We start from the raw sequence: 21286 nt of genomic DNA, 5'->3' as shown, positions 1-21286 counted from the left end.
TCTGAAATGTGTATGCTCTGATATTATTGTCCATTTCAAAAATTAAGTTGGGGACTCCATTAGGACCAGCATCTAGCCATCATGTTGTTATTAATGAGAGAAAGCTACTTAATGCTATTCAGTCCTGGGAACCAAAAAAGGACACATTATAGGGAAACTAAACTGAAACTACAGCTAGAAGGTTCCAGTTATCAATAGCATTATTGAGTTTTGTTCTTTACAATATCCAGCCAAATTTAATTGCTTTGTGTGCAAACTGTGGTCATTGTGCCTTAAGATGCAAAAAGTGAACAAAACTCATTGGATAATAGTAATTTATGGTTGTATCAAAATTCTAAATAAACACCCCTATTTCTAGTTCTCCTTATTGTTATTCAGACTACTATTGACTTAAAATCTTCACAGGCTTCTTATTTTGTGTAGTGTATTGCAAGTGCTGTATATGGCAAGCTTTGGTCATGGGCAAAGGACCCCTGATCTCTCAGCACCTACCCATATTTTTTTGAAATTTACATTTAGCTTTTTTAAGACAGTGTCATGTGGAAAGGAAATTAAGGTCCCAGTAGCTTTTTAATTTGAAATGTGAAAGTAAGTGGATCCACTGGAAAAATCCACCTGGAATCTTCCTTCTGGTTCAGTGATGTTGATAATTAAGTCAGACAGATATTGTGCAGACAAGCTGGAAAAAAACCCTTTGTTTCCTCTTATTCTCCCACTCTTGCTCTGACATTCAGCACACATACAATGCTTTTTACAGGTACTCCTTCCAGACTGCACCTTTTCCTTCCAAGTCTGATACAATCTCAAGACTTATATATCCAAAGAAGTTTATCCAAAATAATTTCTTGTTTACTGTCCCTAAGGTTCTTCCCCTCACTTGCACCTGCTGGCTGTAGGGAGTGGTTTATGTATTTTTTTGTAGATTACATGCACAATTTGTCCTTTACTTTCCAAGGAGCCCTCAACTGAACCAGTTCTTCGTCTTTGGGTTTTTTTTATTTTTTCCTGAATTGTGTTAGAAATTCCAAGTCACAGAACAAAGAAATAAAGTTTGTTTCCTTCGAAGAAGAAAAAGAGTTGGTGAAAACAGCCCTGACAGCTGTACTCCTTGGCTCAGTAAATTAAGACTTTTTACTTGCACTTTTCACGGATGTGTTTAGTCTAGATGGTCTTGATGTATATTTTTTTTCTTTTGTCTGGGTTGTATTTTTTATGCAGATTTGCAGTGATTTCATTTAAGCGTATGTTTGCCTAGCATGAGAAAGATGTTGGGAAGTATGCAAGTGAATTTGTGCCTTAGAATGTTTCCCTTCTCAGTTTGTTATTTGAAAGACTGCTTAAATTTTTAAAGAAATTTACCTGTCTTGTTTTACGATCCAACAGGGGTTTGGAAGGCTGTTGGGAAATCAGCTTCATTTCTCTCTTTCTCTCTCTCTCACAGAAATGGCAGTGCACAGAGGATGCTTCTGGCAAACTTCGAATTCACAAGTGTAAGGTGTCTAGCGACATACTTGCCATCAGAAAGAGAACCCGCAGCATTCACTCCCGAGGATACAGCAGTAAAGACAAAGACTGCAACTGTGGAGACACTGATTACCGAAACAGCAGGACTCAAAGGAAAAATCAAAGACAGTTCTTGAGAAACCCTAATGCGCAAAGTAAGTGTTATTCGATCTCTTGCGCTCTGAGGCAAAGAGCAGGGGAAAATGGCTAGCAGAGCATTGTTCTACCAGCGTGCTCTTGCTTTCACCTCTGTGTCTAATGAAGACATCCGTAATTGGTACTTGGGTTCTACATAATTGCCTCTGTAATAAGTACATAAAGGGGTAAAAGCCTAATGGGCTTGCGCCACGACAAGGGGTAACACTACTACCTAAACTAGGGCTAAAGCTGGAGAGTGACTTTTTACAAGGTTATGTAGTGATAGGACAAGGGGGAATGGCTTTAAGCTTGAAGAGAATAGGTTTGGATTAGCTATTAGAAAGAAGTTCAGTACTGTGAGGGTGGTGAGGCACTGGGACAGGTTGTCCAGAGAAGTTGTGGGTGCTCCATTCCTGGATGTGTTCAGAGCTGTGTTCTGTGGGGCTTTGAGCAACCTGGTCTAGTGGCAGGTCTTCCTGCTTGTGGCACTGGGGTTGGAATGAGATGATCTTTTAGGTCCCATCCAAGGCAAACCATTCTTTGATTCTAATTATATTATAACAGTATTTATCCTTTGGATCACAGTGAGGATAGCCTTTAGGCTGCCTTTGTGGTGGTGGTGGTGATGCTCTGGTGCCACCTCTCGCTGTCCTCACACATAACAACCTGGTGGCATCTGCGGGTGAGTCGGTGCCTGTACATGCCAAGGTGACCAGTGCAAGTGTTTTCTTGCATCGTTAACGCTGAATTCACTCGCTGCTGGGTGATATCCCGCAGACACCTGTTACACGAGGCACTGTGGTGCTGGGGCTGCTCTCGGATTGAAACACTGCTCGGCTCTCTCTCTTCCCTGCACATCCATAGCGGGATCACCGCAGGGACGCGAGTGAGATTACAGTGTCCTCTAGTGGAGCGTGGGCAGAAGGGAATGTTCAAGAGGGTTTTAGGACGGCAGCACTTGTGTTTGTTTCTACTAGTGACTTCTACAAAAGAAGGCTGTTTAACAAAGCCATTATTTTAAACGAAGCAAGTATTTTCTTCTCTCTGCCAAGCAATTAAAGTGAAGGTCTATAGCTATAGCAGTAGATGCGGACACAGATTTTAGACTTGGTTCAAGAGCAGGCTGTATTCTCCTGCTCTCTAATTAGGATACTAGACTAGGGAATAAAATAAAGATAGGTCTTTAAAGCAAAAAGATAGTGAAGTCATGAGAAACACAAAAGGTAGAAAATGCTGCACAGATGTTTATGAAATAAGAAAATAATGTCAGTATAATTCAAAATATTTCCTTATTTAGAATTCCACTCTGGATGTGAACAAGAATCCCTGGTATTCTTTGTACATTCAACCACAATATTGTCTGTCTCAAATTGTCTCATTGTTCAAACTAAATGCTGCCCTGATATAATTTCTTCCATTTGTTTAGTATGATCTAAGGAACCTCACAATGCAGACTCTGCCTGAAAGTCTACATGTCACAGACTACAAGGATGATTCTCAAACTGGAGAATGTTCCCTCAAGTGATATTTTCAAAGGGAGATAACTACTGCATGTCTTGGAAAGAGCTGTTGCCAAGTCACTAGCAAGGGCTAAATGGGAATTGCGACCAAGGGAAGTTACCTGAGGAAAGAAAATAGGGAAAGGTTGGAAAACATCTGAAGGAGGCATCAGAAGAAGTTATGCTTTTCTCCTTTACAACATTCTTATGCCTCTTCCCTCCTCTGCCTCCTCTAAATCAGCCTTAATGCTCCTCTGAGTAGAGCAGGGAAAGACTTATGATGAAGAGACATTGTTAAGGGAATGAGGAGTTAAAGGCTCAGTCTTCAGACGACATGTAGATGAATACTTGTATATTCCGTCCTTTCAGTCACTTGATTATTAAGTAGTATCATCAGAGGCTGTTAAATGGAAGAAAATTGTTCCATCTGACCCTATGAATGTTTCTGCATAATTTTATTAAAGAGTAATAGGCTATAGATCAGAAAGATGCTTTGAAACTAGCTTTTCTGTTCAGGAAGATTAATGTCTTCATTGCCTTGACTGAGAACTCTTTTTTTCACCTGACAGCAGGCAGTTCCTGGAGTGGCTTAGGACAGGGTGGTTTGAATGAAAAGTTGAATCAGGTTCACTATCTGCACTTGTGCAAGATTCTTGCAGGAAACGTTCAGTGTGAGACTCTTAAAGACACTAACATAAAAACTGCGAGTAGAACTGACACTACCTGCCAAAGGCACCACTTTCTTACAGTTGCTGTTTCCTGCTGCATGAATTATTGTTAGGTGACATAGGTGTGCTCAGCATAGACATAATAAATGGAAATGCCCTATAACTGATTTTTTTACAAGCTGAATTTTGTATTTCTAGAGCTCTCTGTGTGTGTTTTTGCTAGACAGAACATGCTTTGATATGGTATTGACTACGGGTTTTATCAGCTTAATTTGGGTCAAATGCATTTAGCAAAAGAAGTAAAGGTCTTTCAGACTGAGCCCAAATAGGTTTTCTTAATATTAAAAACCCCTCAAAAAGTTAATTGTCTTTATCAGTCTTACTCACATACACAGTAACTAAAAGAGCTGCAAATCTACTAAGCTCATAGCTTTCAAGGGGTGAAAGTGACATAATAAATCACTGCAGCTCTGCAATGCAGCAGTTTTTTGGTGGTCTCTGACTTGCACACATAAATACAGAAGATGTGTGTGTCAAAATATATGTACATATATAGAGAGAGATCCATACAGATACATATGGACTGGTATATGATGGATTCTTATCCTTTTAGTTCTTACCTTTAAAAAAGAAAAGTGTTAACCGTTTAAAAAATTATTTTGATTCTAAAGCCTAAGTCAAATGTCACATGCCAATTTATAGGTGGTGACCTTGTTGCACAGTACGAAACGGTATAATTTTCTAAAGTGATTTCTAATCCTGTAATCTCTGATTTTTTTGAGTGTCTCTTTCTAGAAGTATGATTTCTGAGTTACTGATTTTATCTGAAGATACAGATGCCAACTGTGACATAAGATCAGGCTAATGTGAAATGCAAACCTTGAAGCAGTCAAAATTTCATGCTACTTATGAAAGTGTGGGCCACAATGTATCAGAAAATCATTATATAACTTGCTGTAAAGTCAGAGAAAAAATAAGCTGTTTTTACTGAACATCATTGTTACTCTTTGGGATAGGTTTTGTGTTCATGGCATGGGTCGTGTAGATACGTATATTCATTAGTGGGAATGCTTCTTTTTTTTTTGCTTCAGAATATAAACCTCGATTTGTTCACACTCGCCAAACCCGGTCCTTGTCTGTGGAATTTGAAGGTGAAATATATGACATAAATCTGGAAGAAGAAGAATTACAGGTGTTAAAGACTAGAAGTATCACCAAGCGTCACAATGCTGAAAACGAGGAAGAAACAGAGGAAATTGCTATCCGTGATGCAATGTTTGCTGATGGCACTGATGCTGTAGGTCAACCCAGCTCTGTGAGAGTGACACACAAGTATGATTGCTTTTTCTATGTTGTTTTTTTTCTTATTAAAATGAAATCTTCATTTTCTAACTGTGTTCTCTCTCTGTCCATACAATATTTAGGAACTTAAAACTGTCATCGTAGATTTCAGATAAACCTGAGTCGTATTTTTTAGGAAGTCGAATAATTTATATTTAGTATATATATTTAAAAGGAGGTCTCTAGGTTTTCTTTCTGAGGAGAAGTAGACATCTCTAGAGGGAGATTCATCCTCCATATCAAAACATGCATCTCATGATGGATTAATCACTCTATTAAGCTGACGCTTCTGCTGTTCATTATGAAGTCTAGGCTACCAGCTTAGTGTAGAGGCCTAAATTTGAGATGACTGAAATCCCACTCTACATGAGGATAGATTAGATCAGTTACATCATGTTTCTTAATGTTTAGTTGTTTGCAGCCATTAGCATTAGCTAAGATAGATTAGGCCTGTTTCTTCAGGCTGAGAGAACTGGATCTGTTCAGCCTGGAGGAGAGAAGGCTCTGGAGGCACCTTGTGGCAGCTTTCCAGTGTCTAAAGGCCAGGTTGGATGTGGCCATGAGCAACCTGGTTTGGTGGGTGGCATCCCCCATGGCAGGGGGTTGGAAATAAATGGTCTTAAAAGTCCCTTCCAACCCAAAACATTCTGTGATTCTGTGATCCTGAAGAAACCTGCAATCATTTTTTCCATCCTGGAAGATGCTTAGATTTAAATTTTTAGCCCTACACTAAATCTGAATGAAATACTTTTTAGTTTTAAAATGTTAATTTGATTTATCTGAAAATCCAGAAATATGCAGGCAACAAAAGCTCTGTTTTAACCTTTTTATTGTATTTAAAACATAAGCATGTCTCTCTTTTTTTTTTTTTTTTTACATAAAAGTTAGTTGAATCAGTAAAAATTATCCCTTTTTTACATTGATCATTTCTAATCATGGAATTAATAAAACTTTAAATTGTATTCCAGGAAAATTATTATTTCTCCATAAAGTGTTTTGACCTTTACAGAATACAGTATTGCTTTAAGCATTCTTTGAGTGAAGAAAAAAACAGAATGCGATAATATGCATCTTTTTTTCTGCAATTCTTCTCAAACATTAAAAGGGTTCTGATGAAGCTGGTGGTTAAATAAACAACTGCACATTTAATTAACAAGAGGCTTTAAATTCTGCACAGAATTTTACTTCTATTTCAATTAACTTCTGATTGATTAAGAATATTATTGCATGTTTTGCTTAGGAGGCACAGAGCATCTGTCATGGATGTGAGGATATTTTTTTCCAGAGAAAACAGATCCCTGCAATTATTATTATTAAGTCAGCATAAGAAGGCCTTGTAGAGTTTATTTATTTATTAACAGAATATAAATATTAATTGATTAGGAATGTCAGAAGAAAAAGTGGGTAGGGAACTGGGAAATCATTGACTTTCTTCTTTCTATTTGTTAAACTCATGTCTATAGGTGTTTTATTCTCCCAAATGACACTATTCACTGTGAGAGGGAGCTGTACCAATCTGCCAGAGCCTGGAAGGACCACAAGGCTTACATTGATAAGGAGGTAAGAAGTATTTTAAAATCTGACTGAAGTCTTTGCATTGCTGCCTTTTCAAAGTGTAATTCTGACTTGGAAACATTCTCTGCAGATCGAAGCTCTCCAAGACAAAATTAAGAATTTGAGGGAAGTTAGAGGACACCTAAAAAGAAGAAAACCAGATGAATGTGATTGTAGTAAACAGAGGTAAGAGAGATGGCATTTAATACTGTGAGATACAGTGATTTCTGGGGCTTACACATTTTCCAGGAGTTTTGAGATGGAAGATAAAGAACCTAAGCTTTATTGATATTTATAACCAGTGTAGGTACCTATTTTAGTTAGCTACATTTTATGAGTAGAAGCTACTGTTAATCACAAGAAGATAAACTTTAACGTTGTAAGATTAAATACAAATATGTTTGTATGCTACAAGCATGTTTGAATCCAGCTGTAGTTTTGCCTAAGGTCATTCACACAGGTTTAACTTTCTTAAATGAAGTGAAAATTGTAAGGCATTCTGTATAGTTCCTTAAGAAAATGTCAAGGATAGTATGTTTCTGTTTTGGCTTTGTGTTGGAAATAATTACTTAATAATTCCTAATCATTTTCCCTGTAGCTATTACAACAAAGAGAAAGGGGTGAGGGCCCAAGAGAAACTCAAGAGCCATCTTCATCCCTTCAAGTAAGATTGTTATTATCCTCTCATTCTCACAGTTGGCTTTTTGGTGACTGGAGAAACACAGTTTTGGGGATTTAGTGGGTTTTTCTTTTGGATTTTCTGGGTGCTTTTTGTATATAGAGGAAGGGGAAGGGTGAGGGAAAGTAAAGGTCACACATAGCAAGCTCTCACAAGAAACATTCAATAGTTTTGGACCAAATTATGAAAGTTTATGGATAATTTTAAAACCAATTAATAGAAAATGGATGAAAACAGTATTATCACAGACTGATCAATGGTTTTTAAAAAGATCCAGTTAAATGTAAATGCAGCACTGCATCATTTCTCATGCTTGCTGAAGGAAACACCTTGTCACAACAGCTGGGGTGGAAGGTGAGCTGTCATATTCTCATCCTCACACCTTTAAAAAAGCCAGAAAGATACAGAAACTGCTGGTCCTGTTGTTAACCAAACAGAGACTGTTCTTGGTCAGTGCCCAACTTCCTCTCTAAACAGAGAAGCAGCACAGGAAGTGGATGGCAAACTGCAGCTGTTCAAGGAGAACCGGAGAAGGAAGAAGGAAAGAAAGGGGAAAAGGCGCCAGAAGAAAGGAGACGAGTGTAGCCTTCCTGGACTGACATGCTTTACCCATGACAACAACCACTGGCAAACAGCACCATTCTGGAGCTGTAAGTCTTATGTCCATGTGCAGAAGTGATCCAGCTTATCCTTTGCTGTTATTGCAGGTTTTCCTCTTTGTGCAATCGGAGCATTATTTTGACCTTTAGTGGTGTCACAAACTTCAGCACAAAAAAGGTCTACTTTAGTTGTAATGTTTTTATTTCAAAGTGTATAAAAACTTACCATGAACAAAATGCAGATAATTTCCTTTATGAATTCTTCCCATTATTCTCATTTTCTATATACTAAAATAATTTTTAAATCACAATTGCGTAGTGCTCATCTGGTGTATATGAACAAAATATTAGAGGTAAAAGCTTTTTAAATCTCTCTAAACATCAGGGAGATAACTTTCCTATTGAGACATACTTCAACATTTCTCAGTATTCTGCATTAACAAAAAAAATTACCATTCTCATCTTTGGTGGTGGAGAAAGAAAAGTGATTGAAAACATTATTTCCAAAAACTTCTTCAAGATCAGGTGATGATAACTTACAACATACTTGACTCCAAGCAGAAAATTTGCTAAGAACAGCTTTTCATTAGGAGAAAGAAATTGTCTCCCAGTGATTGCATTAGGACTTCTGCTAATATGTATTTTACTTTTTAAAATTATGTTAAGTAGTCATCTGCATGATTTTTGTTTTAAAGACAACAATTAAATTGGCTAATTACTTTTTAACTGTGGACTAACAAACAGTTATGAAAAGAGTTCTCATATTGCTGTGCATTCTGGGACTTTGACACAGTCCATAATTTAAAGAAGAGCTAGTGTATTATAATACAAATACTATTAATTATTAATGTATTATTATACCATTACTATTTTTATGACGTTTGTTCAGAACATTGATACTGTTACAGCTAATCATAGTACTCAAATCTAAATAAATCTAAATAAAAATATAAGGCAATGTTTATTACTGGAATTAAACATACTAGTAGAAGAAACAAGCATATTATTTTTCACTGAAATCTAATAACTTGTTTCTTTAATTACAGTGGGGTCTTTCTGTGCTTGCACAAGCTCGAATAACAACACTTATTGGTGTTTGCGAACAGTTAATGACACGCACAATTTTCTCTTTTGTGAGTTTGCAACTGGCTTCTTGGAATATTTTGATATGAACACTGATCCCTATCAGGTAAAACCCATCCCCTATTACAAAATGTTGTTGCCAGAGTCCTCTGTTTTGTTTTGTTTTTCTATTTCTGTTAACAAGCATTGTTTCCCTCCATTTCCCTCTTTCTCAGCTGACCAACACAGTGCACACAGTGGAAAGAGGCATTTTGAATCAATTGCACATACAGCTAATGGAACTGCGCAGTTGTCAAGGTTATAAGCAGTGCAATCCGAGGCCAAAGGGACTTGAAACAGGTACAAGATGAATAGTAGTGTTTATTTGCATTTTATTACTATTTTTTCATCTACTTAAGTACTAATCATATGCATGAAGTGTCACTCTCCTAAATGTTGCTGTAAATAGTCTGGAATGATCCATATACACCTACACAACCACATGACCAGTTTGCACAGGTTATTCTTGACAGATATTGATGGCAAAAAACAGCATTTGAGAGAAATCTGCAGGAAGGATTTCATGGTTTTGGAGCTAATCCATAATGCAGATCTTCATAATCATAACTCTTTTTTCTGTTGCAGGGTTTATTTGGTTAGTTTTTACCTCCCAGTATCAGGTGAGGTATTAAATCTTGTGTTTATTCCAATTGCTGTCTGCCTATGTGAACAACTTCAGATTCTACACCACAACTGAGACTAAACAGTGCAAACGTCTTATCAGCAGTAGTCTCCTCCATTTTTTTAAGAAAAGAGTATTTCTTTACAAGAGTCACTGAGTACAAAAATTCTTATCTCTGGAATTCATTGGACTTAACTTTGGCTGATTGAACATTGTAATTTTTTTTTACAGGAATATTCCCTTCTACATAATTTGTGCTGCATCTTTGTATCTCCATCTACAAGTATTTCTCCTTTTTACATTATCTAAGTGTTTGGGGGTTTTACGACTTTTGAAAGACTGTGTTTTTCAGTTCTTTTACATAAACTTCCAGGTAATCTTTGTTGGACTGCAGCTCTGTCTTTATTTAACACAGTACATTTCTTTTTAGGACTTAGGTGCTGTGCATGGAAAATGACATTGTGAATGGTTTTATAAGTTCTAAACACTAACAAAAGTTACTCTTGTATTTTCCTATATCAGGAAATAAAGATGGAGGAAGCTATGATCCACACAGGTATCCACACTTTTTTATTCTACTCAGCAGCTTCTTTCCAAATAATTGCATGACTCCAGTCCATTTCAACTAATGTCTGTATCCTGCCATGTTGCACACCGCATAGCTTTTGATGCATGCATTTTCTAACTGCTCTACACTGAACTTGGCCATTGTTTTTTAGATCTACCATTCTGCATTTAACGTAGTTCATTGTCATAGCAAGACTTCACACAGCCCATATTTCATGCCTGTATTTTTAGATGTTTACCCAAGGAAAATGACACAAAAAAAATCAGCTCTTTCGGGTTGCTTTCATGTTATCAGGTTGATTTTGGATGCGTTGGAGGTTTTTTCTGGTTTGCTTTAGTAAGTCTGTACAGCTGCTTTTTAAATGTAAACCAAATGTGCTTAAAAAGCTTTCTGCACTACAAAGAACCTAATCAAACCTATGGAAGTAAAGTAAAATCTTCTCACTGGCTTTAGGAAATGTTGGCAGACACTACTTTAAGCAAAAGCAGTGCTCAATATGAGCAGCATGTGCTCAGAAGCCAGCAGGAGACTGTTCAATATAAGTGTGGCAGAAAGATGAGGCTCCTTTGGGCTGGGACCAGATCACACAAGCATGAAATGAAATTCTTAAAAAGGTTATATTATTTGAACTGAGAAAGGGCACCAGGTGAGCATTTTTATACCTAATGCTTGAACTTAAAGAATACATGAAAGTAGGCTGTTTGCAAGTATATTTTTCTGCTTGCACATGTATTTACTGTGCCTACATGTTTATCATGCAGAGGCCTGTGTCTGTTGCTGGAGAAACCAGTCAAACATAAAGCAAAAACCTGAAGAGACTGAAAAACCACAGGTCTTAACAGTACTGCACTTGCTGTTCATGGAGCAGTACTTGTCCTCAGGGTGAAAAACAGATTAACATCTGTTTAGTGTCATCAGTAGATTTGACTCCTTATCACAGTTTATCAGTTTTACGCATTTTCATTTCTGTGTTCTGTGGAGGACTAACTCCTGATACACATTGTTTACCTGAGAAGTAAACTGGGTCCAAGGGGGTATACAAATCTACATGAAACTTTTTTCACAGGATCTTCTGAAAAGAACCTTGTCATGAGTTTCCAGCAGCCAGGGAACAATTAAGCAAACGTATTTCAGTGTTTCATAGATCTCCAGTTTAAGCAGCTAATTTTTCTTTGCAGCCAATACTGTATTTTCTCATTTGAGTAGTTTTGAGATCTAGGAAAATTATAAGCTTGCACTTGGTTTATATCCTGCAGTTTGCGTTGCTTGTTAGAGTGTGGTGGGAGCTGGTTACTACAATGATAGAAAGTAATCGTAATTATGCTTTTAAGTCTTTAATTAGAAGGTGTCCTTGTAATCATTCCTCATTTTAACTACAGATCTAACATAAATAGCATTTTTGAATTGTAGGATTGCATGAAATAGTAGAGCATAATGGATTAATCTTTAAATTGTATCTTACTACACTGTTTAGTAACAAAAACGTTTTAACTTTGGGTAACAACAGAACATAAAATAAACATTTTGCTACTGGGATAAAGAGCAGGTATAGTATAACACAAGTGATATTGCTCCACACACAGCTTCTCAATACATGCAAATGCTTGCATTCAACATTTTGGTTCAAGCCATCTTGGTGGCATATGTTTTTCTTTTCTAAAACAAACAAAAATTAAATAAGCAAAAACAATTAATCAGGAATCATTACAACAGTCTCTTAGAGGATCCTTTTCTTCATGCCTGCAGAGAAACAAATAGAATAAGAAAGGAAGAGCCCTGTGCTGCTAAATAATCTGAACGGACCCTTAGGCTTCTTTCAGACCATGCACTTTCTCCACTCAGACCTGTTTCAAGTTCCAAATGCCCTGAGCTGCACTGCTTGTGTTGCAACTAAAACACGGGGACAACAGGCGAGTTTGGAAATAGCCAGTACAGTGCTGTTTGCTTAATACGCAGGAGAGAGTGTTCTTCCCTTCAGAAGGGAAGAACTTATGTTGCCTCTGTCCTTTGAGGGACAGAATGTGGCTCTGCAGACATAGTTCATAACAGGATGTATGAACTGCACATTCCTCTCTCCTCTCCTACTTGTCTAAAGCTTTTCAAAGCCACCAAGGATATGATTGTACCTATTTGTCTTTAGTCCAGAGGAGACATATTCAAATCTCTTCTTAGTTTTGAGACAACCCAGCCACAGATGGCATCACAGTACTCCAGGGTATGTTAAATGGAGAGTAAAGCTTAACTAATGCTTGATTTTAAAACAAACAAGCAAAAAACCTGAATAAGTTTTGCTGTGAACAGTTAGCAAGAATTTTTCTGTCTTCTGGGTCTATATCACAGCTGATAAATTCCAAAATACTGATCAAGGAAACTACTGCCATGCTGTTAACTCAAATGACACTCATCTGCACTATCTTGTTTCAAATCTATTTGTAATGAAATTTCTTACAGGGGAAAACCTTTTCTTTCCTCTCTTCTTTCCTGTGTGTGCTTTGATTTCAGTGGGAAAATTTCACGCTTACTGCAAGTTGTGGGATTAAGATGTGAGCTAACTTGCTCAGTCAACCAACATAGTCAGCTCTAGGATCTTAAGACTTTGCTTTCCTGTTTAACATGTATGAATACGAGTTACCTCTGTCCTTTGTGTTCAAACAAGCTATTTTCTTCTGCTTGACACGAAGATCATGGAACAATTCCCAATGCCTTTCCAGCAGTTAAACATCCTGAGACTGCAGAAACAGTGCCACATGGCATAGAGGGCAAAAATTAGATCCAGCATGAAGGACCATACAGCTCGGACTTTCAGCTGTTTTGTAGGAATACAACAAACTCCTTGCTGATCTTATTCCTCCACAGCACTGTCCCATTGCCCTGCTGCTGAGGCTCCTGGGAAAACCTGTTCCTCTTCACTGGTTCCCAGACGTTCCCACTGCCCAACCTGCCACCCCAGCTTGCTCAGCTCAACCCTCTGTCCCACTGCCAGGAGTGATCAGCAGAGGCTCTTCTGGGCACAAAGACACCTTTCTGGCCCCTTCTTTGCCCACTGCCCCCACTGCCCTGGTTAAGCCCCAAACTGGTCAAACAGCATCACTCCTGTTTCATTTTCTGGCATAACATACCAAATTGCTTTGGCCCGTTATAGTTCCTACAGCAGTTTGTTTCTCTATACAGGCTCTGATGTTGCAAAGAAAAAAATTATGAAACTATTGATAGAAATAATAACAGAGAAAAATTTAAATATCATCACATTTGCAGCATAATTAATATGTTAGAGGGTTTGGTAACCGAATTCCCTGAAAAAAGCATCTCTCCCTGTGATGTTTTTTAGGACCCTTTAAGCCTGTCAACACTGGAATAGTAAGTCGTCTTTCTTGAAATCTGTGTGGTATTTAATTATCTTTTGTTTCAGGAAAGAGATCACCTATATTTGACTTACTAAGATGGCTCACGTGTGGCCATGCCATTTCATTTCTCCTGTCTACTTCAGGAAAAGAAAGAAGGAAGACACTCTGTCATAGCTGCTTTAATAAATACCAAATGCTTGTGTTTCTTCCTGGAACAGGAAGTTTGCCAAGTGTTTCCAAAAAAACCCTACATTCTAGATCTTGATTTAAAAAAATAAAAATATTCAAATTTTATATTGTAAAATATTTAAATTGCATAACGTGAAGAAATAACAATTAAGAGCAAAGATGCAGGTGTTTTCAAGTAAAGAAAGTGGTTTCCTTTTGGTGGGAGTAGAGTAAGGCCCCACATCATAAGAAAATCTCAAGGTTTTTGTCTGACCATACTAGGATTTTTCTGATTTTCCATATGATGGACTAAAGATTGGAGAAATTCTTTGCACGGTGAAATCCCATGCTAGAAAGAAACAAAGAATTTATGATGGAGAGTGTTGTATCTTCTGTTCTACTTGAATAAGGAAAAAAAAGGGCAACTTAAAATGCAAACAAATTTATGGAAATGCCAAGAACCAACTGTAGGGATGAAAGGCTCAGTATAGATGAGTGAGCTCAGTTCACACTGTTGGACTAAAGCCACTTGAACTTCTAAAGTAATTGCTACTAGTCTATGTGCCTGTACAATTTTCAGAAGGAGAATAAATCATACCAGTGAATTAATTACTAAAGATTGCCTGCAATGTCATTTGTAAGGACAAATTTGTCACTTTCCCTGAGAGACATTTGCATTGCCTGATTAATTTTTCCTTGTAGATCACTTTGTTGATAAAGTCTTTGGACTGAACCCAGTCTGCGCAGTGAATTAAATGAAATAGTGCTTTTCAGTGTTACTTGTCAATATAAAATGGGCTTCACACCCACAGCTGATAATCTGAATACTATAGTTACTGTAGCGACTTTTTAAAATACTTTGGAAGTGGGTTTCCTTCATGTCTTTGTGTGTTCTGACTGTAATCAATAAAAAGTGAAGCTCCATTGCTACTTATAGACTCATATCTTTGCCCCTTATTCACACTTATTTGATACAGCTGTTAGATATTTTCTTCAAAAGGTTTTTTTTAATAAACAAAACCTTAAGATTCTCTATCTGTGTATATTTTAACACTATTTTACAAAGTGGCACAGTCCTATAAATAATTCACATTAATTTTTTACAGCTTTTATTTCCCCTAACGGCTCCATATAATTTAACATTAATATTTACAAAATAGATCAAACCCACCTTTGGCTATATTTTATTAAATAAAATGTGTCTAGTTAGTTCGTAGATCTGATTTCTTAAGCTACCCAGAAACCAAATTCACATGGGCCTTGAAGTTCAGTTCACCATTGGATTTCAGAGTTAGTCCCATCTTTTATACTTAACCATTGTTTGATTTTTGCATATTTTGCTGAAGTGTTCAGGAAAGGTGAATGAATTATTTGTGTGTTGAAACATCTTTCCTGCTTTGAAATATCGGAGAAAAGACTTATCTCTGAATGTCATCATGAAGCCCCATTAGACCAGGTTTTGTCCTTTTTTATTCAGCCCAAGCATGTAGCAGAAGACAGGGAGGGGTTCCTGTGGTGTGTTTATCAGGAGCTGTGAACATATCCAAGGCCAGAACACCTCATCTGATGACAGAAGAGGTGGAATGTTGTACAAATTGAGCTACCTACTTTATGAACAGTGGTGCTTTCAAGCAAATTGGAGTAGAAACACATGTGGAAGCTTGCACTTTTAATAGTGTTCACCATTAGGCTTTATTCTTTCTTTCAACAGAGGACAGTTATGGGATGGATGGGAAGGCTAACCTGCCCAGTTTCACTGGCGACATTGACTGGCAAGGACTGGAAGGCTTGTACAGTGTGAATGAAAGTGTATATGAATACAGATACAACTTTAGACTTAGTCTGGCTGACTGGACTAATTACTTGAAGGATATAGATAGAATGTTTGCACTGCTGAACAGTTACTACCAGAAAAATAAAACAGACAAGAATAACACTGCTCAAAGCAACGGGGATGGAGATGAATCATCCACACCATTTACCATGGTGGAAATGACTTCTGCTGAAGAATCAAGTGGCCTCACTGCAGAAGAGTTGCAGCTGATTGTGCCAACAGACTTTGGAGCCCTTGCTTTGAGCCCAGTGACTTTAAGTCAGGAGAGGAAACTTGAATTAAACAATGATATTCCCGAGAAAAGTAGTTTGAATGACGCACACTGGAAAAATAGTCATCAAGCTGAAAAATGGATGGCGGATAAAGAATTGGATCGTTTTGATGCGGATTTCAGTGGAAACGGTTTGATAGAGTTGGAGTCCCGGCATACTTTCATGCTCCAGCCCATCAGCATTCCTCAAAAAGACACTCATCAGGATAGTGATGCTGTGGAAGATATATTTGAGGATCAAATGTATCTTCCCATGAGGTCTGATGAACCCCTTGTTCATCAGGCTATAAACATATCCATTAGGGATTCATCTATCAGTGCCCAGAAAGCAGGAACTTTCGTAAAAAACACAAAACAGAGTCTTGCAGGAGAAAGTTCACAAATCCTAAATGTAGAAGGCAGTGCCTCAGCTCCACTCTCCTTGGATTAGATCCAGTTGTAAACTGTTAAGTTCTCCTTTTTCTTATTAGCAAACTAAAAAAGGTAATCATGACAACTGACATTCCATGTTTATTGTAGATATATTTTGCATCTAAACTGAGCCCAGTTCAGTATTTGTGTGCATTTTTTTTCATTTACATGCACATGCTTTTACTGTCATTCTCCTCACTGGGAAGCAAGATTTCCAGTTTTTCACTAAAAGAAACAGTGTTAACTTTGAAATACAGGAGCACATTCTGCAAAAGCTAAAAATTGTTTCTTTGAATAGGATGTCAGATTACTTTCTCAATTTCCAAATGATCCCACCATAATTGTTTCAGTTTGCCCAATATGCCTGCACAATGTCTTTCTCATCAATTATTTTAACCACTGGCAATTCTTAATGTCACGCTTTCAAGTAAAATGCACTTTTAAAATCTGTATGCCAAGAATCTAATACCGTACAGGTTCTTAGATGGCTCATTACCTCATGAAATTGTGAAACCAATAAAGAGATTGACAGGGAAGAGGTAAACAGTATGGATTGTGGAAACAGAGTCTTTGAAAATTATTTTAGTAAAAATAATGCATGGTTTTGTTACTTTAATTAAATTTGCTTTCAGAAAGGTATGGCTAATAATTGTTAACTGTAGAAGAATTTGTTTAAATTGGATTGTTTCCCTATATGTTGATGTTGTCAGTATTAATTTTTTTTTTTATGATAATGGTAGAAAAGTTTACATCAATACATAAATGCTTTTGTCACCCCACCTGATTTTTATTATTCTGAACAATATCTTGAAAGCATTATTATAATTTTGAGTCTTAAATTCTTTTTTTATTTCGAACAGGCATTAAAGGGAATAAAACCATGTTAGACTTCCACAATTTTAGATACAAAAGGCACATGAGGTTAAAAAAATAGTAGTTTAGATAATTTTTGGTATTTTATTCTAATTTTTTTCTTGAATTTTACCAAACATTAAATTTTATGAACTATAATACAAAAATTACTTTGAAAATCTGTGTTACTCGAAACCTAATATTTCCCCTTGCTTTTATAAATTTCTAAATAATTAGCACAACAACAAAAGAGAATTACCTCAAACAGATGTAATTCCACAGTGTCCAACTCACGGGTGTGTTCCTATCTGTTACATGTTATTTTGTGTAGTATTTTTTGGCTATTGCAAGCACTGCAACTTACATTCATTACATTGTATTTTAAGTTGAAACTTTTTAAAAAGGAGATTCTTTTAGTAGGATTTAATAATTTTAAGAAGCAGTCTTTTTGATGGACTCTGTAAATATGTTAAAATTACTAGTTCTTTATCTGATGTATAGGTCATGGGCTGGTTGATAGAAAAACGTATTTATGGTCATGAATGATGCTATTTGTACATAGGTTTTAAGTCACTAGGATACAAACTGTGTTTTTAATTCTTGTATAATATTTCTGTGATACTTTTATAGTACAATTCTGGCTTCAGGAAAGTCTAGAAGCAATATTTCTTGAAATAAAAAGTGTTTTACTTTACCTGCTTCAGAGACGTCCAGATGATCCAGTTTTCCTCCTAATTAAGTTTTATTTTAAAAATATGTTAGCAGTTCAAGCTTTAAAGAGTCCATTCACATTTGAAGCAACAGGTAATAAAATAACATACAACATTTTGAGAGTTATAAATTATTCCTGGAGATGTGATTAATACATATTTCTTTGTTTAAGACATGCTGTAATTTTTTTTGTTATTCCAAATTCATCCCATCCTTTCTTCCTTGAAGCCAGTGCACTGAGCTGCAGAACCAGCAGTTCCCAGAAGTAAAGCAGTGTTACATAAAGCCATGTCCTACTTTGCTGCTTTCTCTGCTCGCTGCAGAGTTCTCCCTGTGGCAGCAAAGCACAGGAGACAGGACACACAGGGCTTAACAAGAAGGGACCACAGATCTCTGGTCAGAAGTGTCTCCTTGTACAAGAGCTATCACAAAAAAGAATTTAAGTTTCAAGGTAGTCTCTCCCTTACTTGCACTCTGTTTGTTCAATGGCCTGTGAGCAAGATTAACTTCATACTTAAACTCAGTCTCTGAATCTGTGCCTCTTGAATTCTTCTTTTACATTGTTCTTGGACACTGATGGTCATGCTGACATGAAGTGACAAGTGAAGTTTGTGGGAATCAGGAAATTGTATGAACCTAAGTGTCCAAAAAGTCGTCATTGCAATGCCAGATAGACCCCCTGAGAGATGCCTGCCCTGGAAAGCACACTGGCAAACACAGGATGTTATTTCAAAACGGTGCAGAGCAGGCTGAGCCAGCAAGTTTGGGAGGACTTGAAGGACGAAGGCAAATTGAAGCAAGGTCCTCTACAACTACCTCTTGTATCTTTTGCAGGGTATTATCCAGCACCAACAATGTGCCCTATATTCTTTGAAAATACCCTTCTTTGAAAGAATGAAGCAAAAATCTTTCTTTTCTCCTAATGCTTGGGTAGAGATAAAGAAGGGTATGGTGCAGTAGGATGGTCCACACATTCACCTGATTTGTCCTTACTTGAGAGCTTAAAGTACTTACTCAGGAAATGGAAACTTCTAGGACAGTGCTCAGTCTTCCAAACTATCAGAAGCTTAGATACTGCCCCATCTTCTAAGCTAGGTGGGAGCCTTTTATACAGCTCTCTTACAGGAGTGTGGAGGAAAGAAAGTATAAAAGACACTTACTCTGTAGCCAAGAGATACGGGGAGCAATGCTCTCTTGGAAACATGCATCAAATATAAAACTAGGCCAACTTAAAGAGGGCAAAATCTGTCAATCCCTAAGTATGCATCCTAAGCAGTGTGTTGCTGTCTGAATATATTTTGCATTTTTTTCTGTACAGTACTTATCCCATAGCTGAGGCAGTCGAGATAGTCTGACTGTCAGGAAACTTTTACAGGTATTAGGCAGTTGCAGGCTCAGGAACAGAACAAGTGCCTAAATCTGACTTCATCAGCAAGCACTTCTCACAGCAGTCAAGGGGAGGGCTGAGAGGAAGACCTTTTTAGCTTTTTCTATATGCAGAGCATGGAAGGTGTGTCTATTCTTAAAGGCAGTACATAGTTAACTACATTCTGTAGAGTTCCTGGAGCTGGACAGGAAGAGCTTTAAGGCTTGCGCACCTGTGGGAGGTACCAACATTGTGTGAAGAGTTTCTTACAGAGTTTAAGGCAGACAGTATTGCCCTCACAGCCTTGGACAGTGTGAGACACTTTCTGAGACCTCCAAGCAACTAAAAACCCTGAAGAAAAGCAAATTTATATATATAGTGCTTAATTTCCAGAACTACGGACTTAGAATCACAGAATGGTTTGAGTCAGAAAGGATCTAAAAATAATCTAATTCCAGCCATTTACCATAGGCAGGGACATGACAGAGCTGTTGTAGACAGGTAACGTCTCATGTTCCTGAGGTGTTAATACACAGTAACAGTTTTGGAAACAAACAAAAAACACCAAAAATCAAACATTTGGATCAGAGCATTGTTCTGGACTTCAGCCACCTCTAGCTTTGTGTGACAGTTGAATGAAAGATTTTTCAGAGTTCAGGTCTGAGCATAAACCACCCCTACTCTACTCATCAAAATCCCTTTAGATTCCTGCAGCTATCCATACTGGAAGTCACTCAAGCACAGCGGGAGAGGATCTGTGTGTAAAACAGTCAGGGCTGAGAAGCCAAGAGCCTCAACCGCCCTGTTTGGGGAGATCTGCTCAGGACTTGACTTAAGCCCTGAGCAGCTGTGGATGGCTGGTGTCTGGTAGGTGTGATGCTGTAACAAAACATCCTTTAGTTTCAGAAGTAAACAATCCTGTTTGTGCGCTCTGACATCATTTGTCAGTGAGAACCGATGTGTAGTAAATAGGGCACAAGTCAGAGAGAGAGTTGTTTCTGAGACAGATGTGTTTCTGTCCTCTAACGGGACGCAGTCACAGCCCGAGCAACCTGCGAGCTGCCCGGGTTAACTTTACACCCTCTCGGGCAGCAGGTGTCAGTGCAGAGCCATACAACAAGTGCCTCTCCTTGAGCCTGCAGCCCTCGCTGTGCCTCCAGCCAGTGCCAAGTGGGTTATCTATTCACTCTTCAACTAGCAACAGTACCGGTGATGTGCTACAAATCTACTAACTTCATCCACAGCATATTCCTTGGTTTAACAGTTCTGGTCTTGGACACTGGTGACATTCAGGGGGATCTGCAAGATGCTTTTTCTGTGGTTGTATGTCTTGGAAATGAAAATGTGTCAGTCTTATTTTGAACTTGAAAATCACACAGGGTCTGTATCCCATAGATTTCTTTGCTGTCCATGAAACAGTAGCTTCTCTCTAGTTGAACACATCAGCTGAAGCTGCAGCATTGGCTGAGGGCTTGAATCTGGGCACACCACTCCAGTTTCTGACTCTGGTCTGAGAGCAAATTGCACTCAGATAACTCAGAAAGACAAGCCATATCCTAAATCAAAGCAAATTCAGCTGCTCCATAGCAGCAAAGTTTTGTTTGGTCATTGCTGGCGTCTGGGGGCTAATAGTATTCACAGTACATTGAGCAGTGAAGTTTCATAGAAACAAACCACATCTATGAAACATGTACTACAGGTCAAAACACGAAGATTAAGGGTTCAATAATGAAATATGTCTAGAAAAACACACTCAACTTCAACCTGCTAATCTTTTTATCTTGAGAGACCAGACTGCCTTGGGACAGAATTGCCAGCTATGGATACAACTATACTTTTAAAGTCCAGAGAGCAGTTCTATCTCCAAAGCCAAACTGCATGAACGATGTCATCACATCCATGCTGCTAGGCCAGGCTGGCGCCCTTCACATCATGTAGCACTTTGCCCTGGGTCTGCCCTTGTCTCTGTACTGATATTCCTGTGAACCCAAATCGTAATTTCCATTTGTTTTCTTTTTTAATTCCCAGTAATACAA

General features: G+C 37.8%; 1 protein-coding gene across 10 annotated transcripts in view; it reads left to right on the top strand.

The window, feature by feature from the left end:
- SULF1 (sulfatase 1) overlaps positions 1–18224 on the top strand; it is a 181357-nt gene extending 163133 nt beyond the window's left edge. For 8 of the 10 annotated variants that reach the window (XM_071554381.1, XM_071554385.1, XM_071554379.1 and 5 more), the window contains 9 exons: positions 1442–1658; positions 4900–5140; positions 6613–6709; positions 6795–6889; positions 7302–7367; positions 7860–8032; positions 9028–9170; positions 9280–9403; positions 15517–18224. In XM_071554381.1, the coding sequence (XP_071410482.1) occupies positions 1442–1658; positions 4900–5140; positions 6613–6709; positions 6795–6889; positions 7302–7367; positions 7860–8032; positions 9028–9170; positions 9280–9403; positions 15517–16340 (1980 nt within the window). In that variant the 3' untranslated portion in view covers positions 16341–18224. Of the gene's footprint in view, positions 1–1441; positions 1659–4899; positions 5141–6612; positions 6710–6794; positions 6890–7301; positions 7368–7859; positions 8033–9027; positions 9171–9279; positions 9404–10247; positions 10282–15516 lie in introns of all 10 variants that reach the window. The other 2 variants (XM_071554388.1, XM_071554387.1) reach the window with 2 other exon arrangements.
- Positions 18225–21286: the final 3062 nt, after the last annotated feature.

The sequence above is a fragment of the Pithys albifrons genome, chromosome 4, assembly GCF_047495875.1.
Source record: "Pithys albifrons albifrons isolate INPA30051 chromosome 4, PitAlb_v1, whole genome shotgun sequence".
Lineage (NCBI taxonomy): Eukaryota > Metazoa > Chordata > Aves > Passeriformes > Thamnophilidae > Pithys > Pithys albifrons.
This window is presented reverse-complemented; position numbering and strand designations above follow the sequence as displayed.